At 33.8% G+C, this 18,703-nt stretch overlaps 1 protein-coding gene across 23 annotated transcripts in view; it reads left to right on the top strand.

Moving 5' to 3' along the window:
* Positions 1-18,703, top strand: part of kcnma1a (potassium large conductance calcium-activated channel, subfamily M, alpha member 1a) — a 691,811-nt gene that overhangs the window by 503,741 nt on the left and 169,367 nt on the right. For 13 of the 23 annotated variants that reach the window (XM_061936588.1, XM_061936904.1, XM_061936669.1 and 10 more), the window contains one exon: positions 5,463-5,636. The exons of the other annotated variants lie outside the window; for them this stretch is intronic. In XM_061936588.1, the coding sequence (XP_061792572.1) occupies positions 5,463-5,636 (174 nt within the window). The remainder of the gene's footprint in view (positions 1-5,462; positions 5,637-18,703) is intronic. 23 annotated transcript variants of the gene reach the window in all.

Below are 18,703 nucleotides of genomic sequence, written 5' to 3'. Positions count from 1 at the left end.
ATTATAGCAACTAATTATTTTAATAATATCACTTAGCCCAAAAAATAATAGTGTAAAAAAAGAAGTAATATTTCTAATTCTTGTAAAAATAATAATGATAATAATAATACATGTTATTTATTGAACGCTTATAAAAATTCAAAGATGCTTATCTGGGTAAAAAAAGCACGTTAGCACGTTTGTAAAAAAAAGAGAAGCAAATAGAGCTGTAAAAAAAATAAAATAAAAATAAATCTGTTATGAATAAATGTATGAATTAAAATAAAATAAAAAAGAAAATAATGTAAATTTAATTTGTCAATAAAATTTCGAAATTATATCATACGACAATACCAAAAATTATCTGAATTGTATTGGATTTTTTTTAAATTGTTTTCTGTGTCCAAATGTTTAAATACACTTGTCATACAAGTGTCATTCATATTTAAAAAGTAAGGCAAACGCTATAGTTAAAAAAAACAAAAACATTAATTTGAAAGGAAATCATGCATTTGAATTTGAAGGTGATTATAAAAATACTTACAAATACAAATAATTATACAGTAAAATACAAAGAATAAAATGTGTTTTTGTGTAAATTATATAAGATTATAGCAACTAATTATTTTAATAATATCACTTAGCCCAAATTATAATAGTGTAAAAAAAGAAGTAATATTTCTAATTCTTGTAAAAATAATAATGATAATAATAATACATCCATCCATCCATTTTCTACCACTTATTCCCTTTGGGGTCGCGGGGGGCGCTGGAGCCTATCTCAGCTACAATCGGGCGGAAGGCGGGGTACACCCTGGACAAGTCGCCATCTCATCGCAGGGCGATGAGTTGGCGATGGATGGATGGATGGATGGATGGATGGAATAATACATGTTATTTATTGAACGCTTATAAAAATTCAAAGATGCTTAACTGGGTAAAAAAAGCAAGTTAGCACGTTTGTAAAAAAAAAAAAAAAAAAAAAGCAAATAGGGCTGTAAAAAAAAAAAAAAAAAATCTGTTATGAATAAATGTATGAATTAAAATTTAAAAAAAGAAATTAATGTAAATTTAATTTGTCAATAAAATTTCGAAATTCTTTCATACGACAATACCAAAAATTATTTTAATTGTATTGGATTTTTAAAAATTGTTTTCTGTGTCCAAATGTTTAAATACCAAGCTAAAGAAAAAGATACCCATTCAACAAAAAAACATTTTCCTTAAAATGTGTCTATAGCGTTACAAAAAGTAGGATATGTAACTTTTATTCAAATTGTCTTTAAAAATGTATATACATTTAAATACATTTCGAGTTAAATTATTGCATTTATTTCAGCATTTGTCATTGGTTTAAGAAAGATGATATAATAGTTTTAATATAACAGTAATAGGTTTTGTTAATTTAAAATAAATTATAGCAAGTGTTTTAAATGGCATTTTATTTTCTAATTTATTTATTTAAGTAAAATGTTGTGTTTGTAACTTTTTGTCATTCATATTTAAAAAGTGAGGCAAACGCTATAGTTAAAAAAAACAAAAAAATTAATTTGAAAGGAAATCATGCATTTGAATTTGAAGGTGATTATAAAAATACTTACAAATACAAATAATTATACAGTAAAATACAAAGGATAAAATGTGTTTTTGTGTAAATTATATAAAATTATAGCAACTAATTATTTTATTAATATCATTTAAACCCAAAAAATAATAGTGTAAAAAAGTAATGTTTCTAATTCTTGTAAAAATAATAATTATAGTAATAATACATGTTATTTATTGAACGCTTATAAAAATTCAAAGATGCTTAACTGGGTAAAAAAAGCAAGTTAGCACGTTTGTAAAAAAAAAAAAAAAATACCAAATAGGGCTGTAAAAAAAAATAAAAAAAATCTGTTATGAATAAATGTATGAATTAAAATTAAAAAAAGAAAATAATGTAAATTTAATTTGTCAATAAAATTTCGAAATTATATCATACGACAATACCAAAAATTATCGGAATTGTATTGGATTTTTAAAAAATTGTTTTCTGTGTCCAAATGTTTAAATACCAAGCTAAAGAAAAAGATACCCATTCAACAAAAAAACATGTTCCTTAAAATGTGTCTATAGCATTACAAAAAGTAGGATATGTAACTTTTATTAAAATTCTCTTTAAAAATGTATATACATTTAAATACATTTCGAGGTAAATTATTGCATTTATTTCAGCATTTATCATTGGTTTAAGAAAGATGATATAATAGTTTTAATACAACAGTAATAGGTTTTGTTAATTTAAAATAAATTATAGCAAGTGTTTTAAATGGCATTTTATTTTCTAATTTATTTATTTAAGTAAAATGTTGTGTTTGTAACTTTTTATCATTCATATTTAAAAAGTAAGGCAAATGCTATAGTTAAAAAATTAAAAAAAAAATTATTTGAAAGGAAATCATGCAGTTGAATTTGAAAGTAATTATAAAAAATACTTACATATACAAATAATTATACAGTAAAATACAAAGAATAAAATGTGTTTTTGTGTAGATTATATACAATTATAGCACCTAATTATTTAATTAATATCATTTAAACCCAAAAAATAATAGTGTAAAAAAGTAATGTTTCTAATTCTTGTAAAAATAATAATTATAGTAATAATACATGTTATTTATTGAACGCTTATAAAAATTCAAAGATGCTTATCTGGGTAAAAAAAGCAAGTTAGCACGTTTGTAAAAAAAAATAAAAAATAGCAAATAGGGCTGTAAAAAAAAAAAAAAAAATCTGTTATGAATAAATGTATGAATTAAAATTAAAAAAAAGAAATTAATGTAAATTTAATTTGTCAATAAAATTTCGAAATTATATCATACGACAATACCAAAAATTATCTTAATTGTATTGGATTTTTTAAAATTGTTTTCTGTGTCCAAATATTTAAATACCAAGCTAAAGAAAAAGATACCCATTCAACAAAAACATTTTCCTTAAAATGTGTCTATAGCATTACAAAAAGTAGGATATGTAACTTTTATTAAAATTCTCTTTAAAAATGTATATACATTTAAATACATTTCGAGGTAAATTATTGCATTTATTTCAGCATTTGTCATTGGTTTAAGAAAGATGATATAATAGTTTTAATATAACAGTAATAGGTTTTGTTAATTTAAAATAAATTATAGCAAGTGTTTTAAATGGCATTTTATTTTCTAATTTATTTATTTAAGTAAAATGTTGTGTTTGTAACTTTTTATCATTCATATTTAAAAAGTAAGGCAAATGTTATAGTTAAAAAAAAATAGTAATAATTTGAAAGAAAATCATGCATTTGAATTTGAAGATAATTATAAAAAATACTTACAAATGCAAATAATTATACAGTAAAATACAAAGAATAAAATGTGTTTTTGTGTAAATTATATAAGATTATAGCAACTAATTATTTTAATAATATCACTTAGCCCAAATAATAATAGTGTAAAAAAAGAAGTAATATTTCTAATTCTTGTAAAAATAATAATGATAATAATAATACATGTTATTTATTGAACGCTTATAAAAATTCAAAGATGCTTAACTGGGTAAAAAAAGCACGTTAGCACGTTTGTAAAAAAAAGAGAAGCAACTAGCGCTGTAAAAAAAAAAAATAAAAAAATAAATCTGTTATGAATAAATGTATGAATTAAAATAAAATAAAAAAGAAAATAATGTAAATTTAATTTGTCAATAAAATTTCGAAATTATATCATACGACAATACCAAAAATTATCTGAATTGTATTGGATTTTTTTTAAATTGTTTTCTGTGTCCAAATGTTTAAATACCAAGCTAAAGAAAAAGATACCCATTCAACAAAAAAACATGTTCCTTAAAATGTGTCTATAGCATTACAAAAAGTAGGATATGTAACTTTTATTAAAATTCTCTTTAAAAATGTATATACATTTAAATACATTTCGAGGTAAATTATTGCATTTATTTCAGCATTTATCATTGGTTTAAGAAAGATGATATAATAGTTTTAATATAACAGTAATAGGTTTTGTTAATTTAAAATAAATTATAGCAAGTGTTTTAAATGGCATTTTATTTTCTAATTTATTTATTTAAGTAAAATGTTGTGTTTGTAACTTTTTATCATTCATATTTAAAAAGTAAGGCAAATGTTATAGTTAAAAAAAAAATAGTAATAATTTGAAAGGAAATCATGCATTTGAATTTGAAGATAATTATAAAAAAATACTTACAAATACAAATAATTATACAGTAAAATACAAAGAATAAAATGTGTTTTTGTGTAAATTATATAAAATTAAAGCAACTAATTATTTTAATAATATCACTTAGCCCAAAAAATAATAGTGTAAAAAAAGAAGTAATGTTTCTAATTCTTGTAAAAATAATAATGATAATAATAATACATGTTATTTATTGAACACTTATAAAAATTCAAAGATGCTTAACTGGGTAAAAAAAAAAATTAGCACGTTTGTAAAAAAAATGAAAATAAAAATAACAAATCTGTTATGAATAAATGTTTGAATTAAAATAAAAAAATAGAATAATGTAAATTTAATTTGTCAATAAAATTTCAAAATTATATCATACGGCAATGCCAAAAATTATCTTAATTTTATTGGATTTTGTTTATTGTTTTCTGTGTCCAAATGATTAAATACTAATAAAAACACACATTCTTGTTATGAAATATAGATTAATAAATACATAAATATTTTTTACGAACATTAATAATTCCTACTATTTTTACTAATGTTTAAATAATATGATACCTGTTCCGTGCAAACATGATGCAGTAATGTAATGTATATGATTTATAATCGACAGCAGTGCGTGTTTACATCCAAAATATATACTATACTATATACAGTACATATAATATTATTTTCACGACGTACACAAGTTCAAGCTTCCCTTTGGGAGTGGCGCAGTGAAAGCTAGAGAAAGGCCCATGAAATGAAAGCATGAATGAAGTCCGGCCAGTAGAGTAGTGCCATGCCCTTTGGAGCTGCTGCATGATGGGAAACAGGTACGTCTTCTGCTCTTTTTAGCCCTACTGGTTTGCGAAATGTACAAAATAAATGTTTTATTTTTTATTTTTTAAAGACATTGTTTGAAGTTCGCTGCTGAAGACATTGCTCATGCCTTGAATGCCTCCCCCATCCCTGTCCCCCGTTCTCCTCACCCTTTCTTCCCTGACTGTCCTACTTGTTTGCCTTTTTGACCTGTTTGGGCCTTGGCACGCAGCTTGACCCCTGCAACAAAAAAAAAGACTTTTGCATCGAATGAATCCGGTTGTTATTGCTGACAAAGCAACATAAAGACCTAAATTTAGTGTATGCATGTCAGGGGGCGGGGGTCAAGTCTGCTGCACATTCTGATGAAGTTCCCCCCACCCTTGGATGAGTATTTCTCCTTTTGCCATTAACCTGCTGCTTTTCCTCTCCTCTCATCCTGGAACATGACTGTAGCCAAGATGTCCGTCTACAAGCGAATGAAACTGGCATGTTGTTTTGATTGCGGCCGTTCGGAGCGCGACTGCTCTTGCATGTCAGGCAGTGTACATAGTAACATGGACACCCTTCAGAGGGCCTACCCACTTTCCTCTGTCTCTGTTCATGATTGCGCAACCACTTTACGTGCCTGTAAGTGACACCGCCCCAACACATGCTGTTACCTGTCTGTGACGTGTGTGTGTGTGTGACCGTGACTGCTGTGGAACTCTTGTGTACGTGTCAACAATCAATCTATTTGTCGAAGCTATATTGCTAAAAGTGTTTGCTCACCCATCCAAATGATCAGAATCTGGTGTCCTGATGACTTGGCCCGGATGAACTTGACTGGCCTGCACAGAGTCCTGACCTGTACCCGGTAGAAACACCTTTGGGATGAATTAGAACGGAGACTGAGAGCCAGGCCTTCTCCACCAACGTCAGTGGGTGACCTCACCAATAGGGATGATGTTCGAAAAGAACCGTTCGATAAGAAAAGAACCGATTCCATGGACTCGAATCCCTTTTTTGAGAACCGGTTCCCGTTATCGAGGCCACTATAGTAAAGAAAAAGGGTTTGTTCTTTATTCGAATCCCTGGGAGCGAATCCCGTCCCACAAGAAATGCCCTGTGGGACATCACAGAAGCAGCAAAAATAATGGACCGGGAAAAAATGCCTCAAAGCATGGCTATTCACCTATAGCAGGGGTGCTCATTACGTCGATCGCGATCTACCGGTCGATCTCGGAGGGTGTGTCAGTCGATCACCAGCCAGGCAAAAAAAAAATAGTCCTAAAAATGAGCGATCATAAATCTTCACTATGACGTCACTTGATTGACATTCACGGCACCCGAGGGTCTTCTGAGATGACGCTGGCTGCTGCCAGCTCATTAAAATTACCGACCGGAAGGCGAGAAAGACTTTATTTCAACAGACTCTGGCGCCGTACCTGTCGTCAAAACTCCAAAGACCGACTGCACAGTTGCACAATAAAAGCGCTGCTTCATCCTGCCTGCGCTACCAAAATAAGAGTCTCAGAAAGCTGGCGTGCACAAGCTAGCAAGCTACGGAGTTTGCCGACAATGTATTTCTTGTAAAGTGTATACAAAGGAGTACGGAAGCTGGACAAATAAGATGCCAAAAAACCAACCACTTTCATGTGGTATTGGACAGAAAGGAGGACTTTTTTTCTCCTCCATTCGAAAATGCGGACGTTATCATCACCACTGTCTGATTCCAATCAATGCAAGTCATCACAATCAGGTAATACACCAACTTATATTCTTGTCTTCATGAAAGAAAGGAATCTATATGTGTTAAACATGCTTGTATTATCTTTAACCACCTTTAACTTGTTAACAATATTAACTATATGTGTTAAACATGCTTGTATTATCTTTAACCACCTTTAAGTTGTTAACAATATTAACTATATGTGTTAAACATGCTTGTATTATCTTTAACCACCTTTAAGTTGTTAACAATATTAACTATTTGTGTTAAACATGCTTGTATTATTTTTAACCACCTTTAACTTGTTAACAATATTAACTATAAGTGTTAAACATGCTTGCATTATCTGTAAACACCTTTAACTTGTTAACAATATTAACTATATGTATTAAACATACTTGTATTATCATTAAACACCTTTAATTTATTAACAATATTAACTATATGTGTTAAACATGCTTGCATTATCATTAAACACCTTTAACTTGTTAACAAAAACATATATTTCATAAATAAGTAAATTTAAATTATATATATGAATGAGGTAGATCCCCACGACTTGATCAATTGAAAAGTAGCTCGCCTGCAGAAAAAGTGTGAGCACCCCTGACCTATAGTGATCACAGAGACAGGTTGTTTTTGTGTTACTGTATATATTTGTTTTTCAGAAAAATCCCACTTAATATACTTTAAGTAACAACAGTCAATATTTATTTATTTTATTTTTTTAGGGGGGCAACAGTCAATATTTTAATTTTTTATTTTTTTCTTATAAAATAAAAGTGATCTTTTGTTAAATCAAACATTGTGTTTTTTTCCATTTACAACAACCTATCTGGATTCGATAAGAGAATCGATAAGGAATCGGTTCGATAAGAGGATTCGATAATGGGCTCGAACTCGATAATTTCTTATCAAACATCATCCCTACTCACCAATGCGCTTTTGGAAGAACGGGCCGCTCTCAGTGATTTCCAGCGTGGGAACTGTCATAGGATGCCACCTGTGCAACAAATCCAGTCGTGGAAATGTCCTCGCTCTTAGATATTCCAAAGTCAACTGTCGGCTGGATTTGGAGGTTACCAGGAGAACGGTACATTCCGGACTGCATTGTGCCGCGTGAGGAGGAATTATGGTGTGGGGTTGTTTTGGCCCCTTAGATCCAGTGAAATGAACTTTGAATGCTCCAGGACACCAAAACATTTTGGACAATTCCATGCTCCCAACCTTGTGGGAACAGTTTGGAGCGGGCCCCTTCCTCTTCCAACATGACTGTGCAAGGTCCATAAAGACATGGGTGACAGAGTCTGAGTGCACCCAGAACAGCCCGTATCACCCCCATTTTATCCAGTCTTCATTGGCTTCCAGTTAAATTCTACATTGAGTTTAAAACTCAGTCTGGACCCCCTTTTGTGGATCCAGATATTTTTTTACTCTTCCCCCCTTTCCCGATATCACCTTTTTCTCACTTTTTTTTTAAGGAGCGCCGTAAAAATGGCTGCACCGTCGGCGGTCTCGTCTTGTCTCCCTGTAACGTATGTCTGCTCTTAGTGGGACTGTGCCGAAAATAAACTTTTCAGTTCTTATGTGTCTTGTGCATGTTAAGAATTGACAATAAATCATCTTGAATCTTGAAAATTTTAGTCCTGACGTTCCGTGCGTTGCATGGTGGGGCCCCTCAGTACATCACTGACTTGTTATGCCCCTACTCTTCAGCGTCCTTAGGCCAGGGTCTTCTAAAGATCCCGAAAACTCGTTTTAAAACCCGTGGAAACCTGGCATTCCAGTGCTATAGCTCCCAGACTCTGGAATAATTTGCACCAGTCCCTTTGTGATCTTGACTGTGTTGAAACTTTTAAGAAACATTTGAAAACTTCTCTATTTAGTACAACTTTTAGTTAATGCACCTTTTAACTATCATTTTTAATCCACTTTGTATCCTTTTTATGATGTTGCCCCTGTTGTTTTAATTGAATTGTTGTTTTACTTCACCTTTGTTTTGTACAGCGTTTTGTGATTCTACCTGTGAAAAGCGCTTTATAAATAAAAATGTATTTACTTACTTACTTACTTACACATTTTCTTATAATAAAGCCGACAGTTGACTTTGGAATATTTAAGAGCGAGGAAATTTCACGACTGGGTTTGTTGCACAGGTGGCATCCTATGATAGTTCCACGCTGGAAATCACTGAGAGCGGCCCATTCTTTCCCAAATGTTTGTGGAAACATTATTACTGTTTATATAGCTAACTGTTGTCTGTCTGTTATTTATGTTAATTTAGTTGCTCTCGCTATTTTTTTTTTTGTTTTTTTTCGGGTTCAGGTCAGGACTCTGTGCAGGCCAGTCAAGTTAATCCCCACATTTTCTTACAATTAAGCTGACAGTTGACTTTGGAATATTTAGGAGCGAGAACATTTCACGACTGGATTTGTCGCACAGGTGGCATCCTGTGACAGTTCCACGCTGGAAATCACTGAGAGCGGCCCATTCTTTCACAAATGTTTGTAGAAACAGTCTCCATGTCCAAAATGCTTGATTTCATACACCTGCGATTAGGACACCTGATTCTGATCATTTGGATGGGTGGCCAAATACTTTTGGAAATATAGTGTCTATCATCTTTATATTGCTAGCTAGCTCGTAGTCTATTTGCTATTTATGTTGCTCGTTAGCTTGCGGTTGCTCTTTGTTTGTTTTTGAGTTACTCCTTTTCTGTCTTTGTGTCCTTTTGGCCATTTATTTTTGTCTATTTACAGTATTAGGCTTGATAATGCTATATCTACTGTATGATTTCTGGGTACTTATATTGCTAGCTAACTAGCATTATCACTTGTTATGTAGCTGTTATGTTTGTTGCTTTCTTGTTGTTACTTGTTTTCTGTCTTTTAAATGTTTTCTTTCTGGGGATTTACAGTATGTAACTAGCGAGCAAACACTTGTTATAATTTTCTATCTACTGTATGCTCTCTGGCTAGTTATATTGCTAGATAACTAGCATTATTACTGTTTATGTAGATAACTTTTGTCTGTCTGTTATTTATGTTCATTTAGCTAGCTTGCAGTTGCTCTCGCTGTTTTTTTATTTTTACATATATATATATATTTTGACGATTTATATAAGTATGTCTATATTTTTTTATATTTTCTGGTGACTAATGTAGGTTTATGTATTTGTGTAGCTAGCAAGCGGTCTCTATTTATATCATTGTTGTCTGTGGCTATTTATGATGCTAACCAACTAGCTAGCTCGTAGTCTATTTGCTATTTTGTTTTGTTGCTCGTTAGCCTGCGGTTGCTCTTAGTTTGTTTTTGAGTTACCGTATTTTTCGGAGTAAATCTTCTTTGCTTAGCGGCTCCTGAGTCAAAGCATGGATTGGCAATTCATAGAAACATCAGGAACCCTCAGTGAACTGATAACAGACGTGGAAAAACACAGAGCCATAACAAAGATCAACCATTTTGTTATTTACACACAACAAAGCAATTGCAAGGATATTGGTTGATAACGAGTACAATTAGTCAATTGTTAATTCTGCAAATTAATTTCCAATTCATGGAAAAGAGAGTACCATATTTTTCGGAGTATAAGTCGCTCCGGAGTATAAGTCGCACCGGCCGAAAATGCATAATAAAGAAGGGAAAAAAAACATATATAAGTCGCACTGGAGTATAAGTCGCATTTTTTGGGTGAAATTTATTTGATAAAAGCCAACACCAAGAATAGACATTTGAAAGGCAATTTAAAATAAATAAAGAATAGTGAACAACAGGCTGAATAAGTGTACGTTATATGAGGCATAAATAACCAACTGGTATGTTAACGTAACATATTATGGTAAGAGTCATTCAAATAACTATAACATATAGAACATGCTATACGTTTACCAAACAATCTGTCACTCCTGATCGCTAAATCCCATGAAATCTTATACGTCTAGTCCCTTACGTGAATGAGATAAATAATATTATTTGATAATTTACGCTAATGTGTTAATAATTTCACACATAAGTCGCTCCTGAGTATAAGTCGCACCCCCGGCCAAACTATGAAAAAAACTGCGACTTATAGTCCGAAAAATACGGTACTCGTTTTCTGTCTTTGTGTCCTGCTGTCCATTTATTTTTTTGTCTATTTACAATATTAGGCTAGTTAGCAAGCGTGCTTGATAATTGTATAACTACTGTATGATTTCTGGTTATTTATATTGCTAGCTAATTAGCATTATTACTTTTTATGTAGCTAACTGGTGTCGATCTGTTATGTATGTTAGCTTTCTAACTGTCTTTCTTTTCTGTCTTTTTAATTTGTTTCTCTCTGGTGATTTACAGTTTTCTATCTACTGTATGCTCTCTGGCTAGTTATATTGCTAGCTAACTGGCATTATTACTGTTTATGTAGCTAACTGTTGTCTGCCTGTCATTTATATGTTTTTAAAAAAAATATTTTGACGATTCCTTTGTTTGTTTTTATATTTTCTGGTGATTTATGTACGTTAATGTATTTGTGTAGCTCACAAGCAGACTCTATTTATATCATTGTTGTCTGTGGCTATATATGATGCTAACCAACTAGCTAGCTCGTAGTCTATTTGCTATTTTTTTTGTTGCTCGTTAGCCTGCGGTTGCTCTTAGTTTGTTTTTGAGTTAACGTATTTTTCGGAGTATAAGTCGCTCCAGGCCGAAAATGCATAATAAAGAAGAAAAAAAAACATATATAAGTCGCACTGGAGTATAAGTCACATTTTTTGGGGGAAATGTATTTGATAAAAGCCAACACCAAGAATAGACATTTGAAAGGCAATTTAAAATAAATAAAGAATAGTGAACAACAGGTTGAATAATTGTACGTTATATGAGGCATAAATAACCAACTGGTATGTTAACGTAACATATTATGGTAAGAGTCATTCAAATAACTATAACATATAGAACATGCTATACGTTTACCAAACAATCTGTCACTCCTAATCGCTAAATCCCATGAAATCTTATACGTCTAGTCTCTTACGTGAATGAGCTAAATAATATTATTTGATATTTTACGCTATTGTGTTAATCATTTCACACATAAGTCGCTCCTGAGTATAAATCGCACCCCCGGCCAAACTATGAAAAAAACTGCGACTTATAGTCCGAAAAATACAGTACACAACTTTGCTTCAACCATTCTGTCAATTCTAATATTTTGCAATATTAGACGTTTTCTTGGGTATTTTCCGGAGTCTAAAATGTATATTTAATGTGATTTAATACAAATAATTTACCTTTTTTTTCTCTATTTCTTGTACCTTATTTTTCGGAGTATAAGTCGCATCGGAGTATAAGTCGCACCTGCCGAAAATGCATAATAAAGAAGGAAAAAAACATATATAAGTCGCACTGGAGCCCGGCCAAACTATGAAAAAAACTGCGACTTATAGTCCGAAAAATACGGTACACCACTTTGCTTCAACCATTCTGGCAATTCTAATATTTTGCAATATTAGACGTTTTCTCGGGTATTTTCCGGAGTCTAAAATGTATATTTAATGTGATTTAATACAAATAATTTACCAATTTTTTTCTAGTTCTTGTACCGTATTTTTCGGAGTATAAGTCGCACCGGAGTATAAGTCGCACCTGCCGAAAATGCATAATAAAAAAGGAAAAAAACATATATAAGTCGCACTGGAGCCCGGCCAAACTATGAAAAAAACTGCGACTTAAAAAATACGGTACTCGTTTTGTCTTTGTGTCCTTCTGTCCATTTCTTTTTGTCTATTTACAGTATTAGGCTAGTTAGCAAGCGTGCTTGATAATTGTTTAACTACTGTATGATTTCTGGTTATTTATATTGCTAGCTAATTAGCATTATTACTTTTTATGTAGCTAACTGGTGTCGATCTGTTATGTATGTTGCTTTCTAACTGTCTTTCTTTTCTGTGATTTACAGTTTTACAGTTTTCTATCTACTGTATGCTCTCTGGCTAGTTATATTGCTAGCTAACTGGCATTATTTCTGTTTATGTGGCTAACTGTTGTCTGTCTGTTATTTATATGTTTTTAAAAAAAAATATTTTGACGATTCCTTTGTTTGTTTTTATATTTTCTGGTGATTTATGTACGTTAATGTATTTGTGTAGCTCGCAAGCAGACTCGATTTATATCATTGTTGTCTGTGGCTATTTATGATGCTAACCAACTAGCTAGCTCGTAGTCTATTTGCTATTTTTGTTGTTGCTCGTTAGCCTGCGGTTGCTCTTCGTTTGTTTTTGAGTTACCGTATTTTTCGGAGTATAAGTCGCTCCAGAGTATAAGTCGCACCGGCCGAAAATGCATAATAAAGAAGAAAAAAAAAACATATATAAGTCGCACTGGAGTATAAGTCGCATTTTTGGGGGAAATTTATTTGATAAAAGCCAACACCAAGAATAGACATTTGAAAGGCAATTTAAAATAAATAAAGAATAGTGAACAACAGGCTGAATAAGTGTACGTTATATGAGGCATAAATAACCAACTGGTATGTTAACGTAACATATTATGGTAAGAGTCATTCAAATAACTATAACATATAGAACATGCTATACGTTTACCAAACAATCTGTCACTCCTAATCGCTAAATCCCATGAAATCTTATACGTCTAGTCTCTTACGTGAATGAGATAAATAATATTATTTGATAATTTACGCTAATGTGTTAATAATTTCACACATAAGTCGCTCCTGAGTATAAGCCAAACTATGAAAAAAACTGCGACCTATAGTCCGAAAAATACGGTACTCGTTTTGTCTTTGTGTCCTTCTGTCCATTTATTTTTTTGTCTATTTAAAATATTAGGCTAGTTAGCAAGCGTGCTTGATAATTGTATAACTACTGTATGATTTCTGGTTATTTATATTGCTAGCTAATTAGCATTATTACTTTTTATGTAGCTAACTGGTGTCGATCTGTTATGTATGTTAGCTTTCTAACTGTCTTTCTTTTCTGTGATTTACAGTTTTACAGTTTTCTATCTACTGTATGCTCTCTGGCTAGTTATATTGTTAGCTAACTGGCATTATTACTGTTTATGTAGCTAACTGTTGTCTGCCTGTCATTTATATGTTTTTTTTTAAATATTTTGACGATTCCTTTGTTTGTTTTTATATTTTCTGGTGATTTATGTACGTTAATGTATTTGTGTAGCTAGCAAGCAGACTCTATTTATATCAGTGTTGTCTGTGGCTATTTATGTAGCTAACCAACAAGCAGTCTCTTTGTTCATGTCGCTAGTTTTCATTGACGCTTTGCCTTTCTCTTTTACATTTACATTGCTGGTTAGCTAATATTCTTTAAATTTTGTTGCTAGTTAGCTTGCATTTGCTTATTTTCTGTCTCTGTTTATCGTTATCTTTCATGTACTGTATATTTTGCTGTTTATGTTGCTGGCTAACTAGCAGTCTTATCTATTTATGTTATTAGTTAATTTGCATTTCCATTCTTTCTGTCTTTGTTGTATATTTTCCGGTTGACATTCCGAGCCAGTTTTTGTTTTTGTTTTTGACTATTTCAAGAGCTAGCTAGCAAGAACTATCTATTTCACTGTATATATATTGTTCTATACATTCCTAGCTATCGATCCATCCCTCTGGCGAGCTGGTTATCTCGCTAATTCTGTCTCGTTTTTGTGTTTCTCTCATATCTGTCGTCATCATTGTGTTCCACTAAATGTTGTCGGTGGGTGAGTTGTGTTGTGGCTCTGTGGTGGTGCTATTGTATTGTACAGTTTTGTAGGTGGCCAGCTGGCTTTCTGCATTTCAACATGCAGTTTTGTGATGATGTATGATATAGATACACCGGAGCGTTAAATGTTTTTTTTAAGGTAAGGTGTCTCGTCCATACAGAGTGGACTGTGTCGTTTCATTCTACAGGTTTACTCTGCAAATGTAATGATTTCTTCTTCTATTTGGTTATTTGCCTATTGTTTGTATATCATTTGCAGTAAGCTTTGATTTTGTTCATATTTTTGTTCAAAAATGATCAGAAACCTCTAAGAATTGTCGCTTACATTGGCCTGTGATCATAGCTGGTTCAAACTGTCTATCTCCGTGTTTTAACAACCTTGACACCACAAAGAGAACACAGGCTAAAAACGCTAAATGAGTCAATGCTCGGTCTCGAACGACTAAATTGTGTGTCAATTAGACATGGCAGCAGTAGGCCTCGGCTATCAAAGTCTTGGTTTCAGACGTACAGATCTGATTTCCTCCTCGGCATTCTCCCAACGTCTGCCGACTTCAGCCTAGATTAATGTCAAACATGCCATGATGAGTTTAGTTTGGCCTCTCGTAGTTGGGCTGGTATCCCTGGGTACCAATTACTGGCCATTACATGGTTACTGATCTCACTTCTCCCTCGAGCCCCAGTAGGATTGCAAGAAAGCCTCCCTCTTCCTGTAGACTTCTTTCCTCCTTTTTAACGCCGACTTTGTCTGAACAAAGTGAAGGAGCGCTTGTCAAGTCGAGGATTACTGGATTTCCTCTCACCGTTTCCTTTTCTTTTTCTTCTCCCCAACTAGATAAGACATCTTTATCCATGATGACTTCATGACTTACGGTGCATCTGGACTTGATTTCATTTACTGGAATACTTGGATGACTTAACCGTTTGCTGGCTGTCTCCAGTCAGAGCCGTTGTAGCTCAACATGGTTGACAACCCTTCGATTTTGCAGTCTCTTAGGAAAATTTGTACAACACATTTTTAAATCATATCGAAACATTTGCTTGAGTACTGAATGTATTTGTACTAATCCTGAAATTATGGACTTTGGTTGACTCTATACTAAAATTGATTGTGGATAAACTTAATAAGCAAAGTTGCAGAAATTCCAACCCTCAGTTGGGAGGCTTCCGGAAAACTTCCAAAAGTACGGGCGTGGATAGGCCGCAAAACTGATACTGTAACTTGAAAGGGCTGTCAAACCAAATCAGAACACCACCAGCTTACGTTAGCATCATTACTTTACCAGAACAATTGCTAAATACCTTCTCTTCGGCCCAAGGAATTAGTCTGGAATCAAGACCAACAATTTGCAGTCATGTTGTTGTTACGATTGGCTATGCATTCAATGATAGCTAACGTTATTATTGTACAAACCCCGTTTCCATATGAGTTGGGAAATTGTGTTAGATGTAAATATAAACGGAATACAATAATTTGCAAATCATTTTCAACCCATATTCAGTTGAATATGCTACAAAGACAACATATTTGATGTTCAAACTGATAAACATTTTTTTTTTTTTTTTGCAAATAATCATTAACTTTAGAATTTGATGCCAGCAACACGTGACAAAGAAGTTGGGAAAGGTGGCAATAAAAACTGATAAAGTCATCAAACACTTATTTGGAACATCCCACAGGTGAACAGGCAAATTGGGAACAGGTGGGTGCCATGATTGGGTATAAAAGTAGATTCGATGAAATGCTCAGTCATTCACAAACAAGGATGGGGCGAGGGTCACCACTTCGTCAACAAATGCGTGAGCAAATTGTTGAAGAGTTTAAGAAAAACCTTTCTCAACCAGCTATTGCAAGGAATTTAGGGATTTCACCATCTACGGTCCGTAATATCATCAAAGGGTTCAGAGAATCTGGAGAAATCACTGCACGTAAGCAGCTAAGCCCGTTACCTTCCATCCCTCAGGCTGTACTGCATCAACAAGCGACATCGGTGTGTAAAGGATATCACCACATGGGCTCAGGAACACTTCAGAAACCCACTGTCAGTAACTACAGTTGGTCGCTACATCTGTAAGTGCAAGTTAAAACTCTCCTATGCAAGGCGAAAACCGATTATCAACAACACCCAGAAACGCCGTCGGCTTCGCTGTGCCTGAGCTCATCTAAGATGGACTGATACAAAGTGGAAAAGTGTTCTGTGGTCTGACGAGTCCACATTTCAAATTGTTTTTGGAAACTGTGGACGTCGTGTCCTCCGGACCAAAGAGGAAAAGAACCATCCGGATTGTTATAGGCGCAAAGTGTAAAAGCCAGCATCTGTGATGGTATGGGGGTGTATTAGTGTCCAAGACATGGGTAACTTACACATCTGTGAAGGCGCCATTAATGCTGAAAGGTACATACAGGTTTTGGAGCAACATATGTTGCCATCCAAGCAACGTTACCATGGACGCCCCTGCTTATTTCAGCAAGACAATGCCAAGCCACGTGTTACATCAACGCGGCTTCATAGTAAAAGAGTGCGGGTACTAGACTGGCCTGCCTGTAGTCCAGACCTGTCTCCCATTGAAAATGTGTGGCATATCATGAAGCCTAAAATACCACAACGGAGACCCCCGGACTTAAGCTATACATCAAGCAAGAATGGGAAAGAATTCCACCTGAGAAGCTTAAAAAATGTGTCTCCTCAGTTCCCAAACGAGTGTTGTTAAAAGAAAAGGTGATGTAACACAGTGGTGAACATGCCCTTTCCCAACTACTTTGGCACGTGTTGCAGCCATGAAATTCTAAGTTAATTATTATTTGCAAAAAATTAATAACGTTTATGAGTTTGAACATCAAATATCTTGTCTTTGTAGTGCATTCAACTGAATATGGGTTGAAAAGGATTTGCAAATCATTGTATTCCGTTTATATTTACATCTAACACAATTTCCCAACTCATATGGAAACGGGGTTTGTAGCTAAACCTTGCCACAGAGCTATTATTAGCTAACAACAAACAATAATTAATGTGTGTGTTTACGTGTTCTCGCACTGGCGTAAGGTTGCAAACAGCCCCGTTATCTTTATCTTGCTGGCACTCTTCAGTTGCAACAGTCAGGCGTTTTCCCTTGGAGACTACTGGAAAATGAGGACAACTTCTTAAATGATAAGGCATCTCCTGTATCGAACCCACAGATACGTTAGCTGTAATACTGAAATCTGTTTTCTGGCACTCTTGAGGCGTGTTTCTAGATACAGGCAAAGATATACTCCCGATTACGCTCCTCGGAATGTCTGATTGATGCTGGAATACTGATAACTGTTTGCTGGCACTCGTGAGGCATCATTCTCGATGTGTAGGCGAAGTTGCAGAGATGTTCGCGATTTCACAAAGAGGCTTTGTACAACTCACAAACTGATGGGTATCTGTATATTCTCCCCAGGTCATTTTGCTGCAATACAGAGAACTGCTGGGTGGAAACTCTTGAGGTGTATTTGTAGATTAGTATGCTAGCCCTCCTGATTTGTACCAGGCATCCTGTAGAATTCTTTAGCTGCTAATATAACGTAACAGTTTGATTGCTCTCTTGACGGGTATTTGTAGTTACAGTAGATCAGGGGTGCTCATTACGTCAATCGCGAGCTACCGGTCGATCGTGGAGGGTGTGTCAGTCGATCACCAGCCAGGCATTAAAAAAATAGTCCTAAAAATGAGCGATCATAAATCTTCACTATGACGTCACTTTCGTCACTTGATTGACATTCACGGCACCCGAGGGTCTTCTGAGATGACGCTGGCTGCTGCCAGCTCATTAAAATTACCGACTGGAAGGCGAGAAACACTTTATTTCAACAGACTCTGGCGCCGTACCTGTCGTCAAAACTCCAAAGACCGACTGCACAGTTGCACAATAAAAGCGCTGCTCCATCCTGCTTGCGCTACCAAAATAAGAGTCTCAGAAAGCTGGCGTGCACAAGCTAGCAAGCTACGGAGTTTGCCGACAATGTATTTCTTGTAAAGTGTATACAAAGGAGTACGGAAGCTGGATAAATAAGATGCCAAAAACCAACCACTTTCATGTGGTATTGGACAGAAAGGAGGACTTTTTTTCTCCTCCATTCGAAAATACGGACCTTATCAGCACCACTGTCTGATTCGTATCAATGCAAGTCATCAGAATCAGGTAATACACCAACTTATATTCTTGTCTTCATGAAAGAAAGGAATCTATATGCGTTAAACATGATTGTATTATCATTAAACACCTTTAACTTATTAACAATATTAACT

This window comes from Nerophis lumbriciformis, linkage group LG02 (genome assembly GCF_033978685.3).
Source record: "Nerophis lumbriciformis linkage group LG02, RoL_Nlum_v2.1, whole genome shotgun sequence".
In the NCBI taxonomy this organism is placed as follows: Eukaryota; Metazoa; Chordata; class Actinopteri; order Syngnathiformes; family Syngnathidae; genus Nerophis; species Nerophis lumbriciformis.
This window is presented reverse-complemented; position numbering and strand designations above follow the sequence as displayed.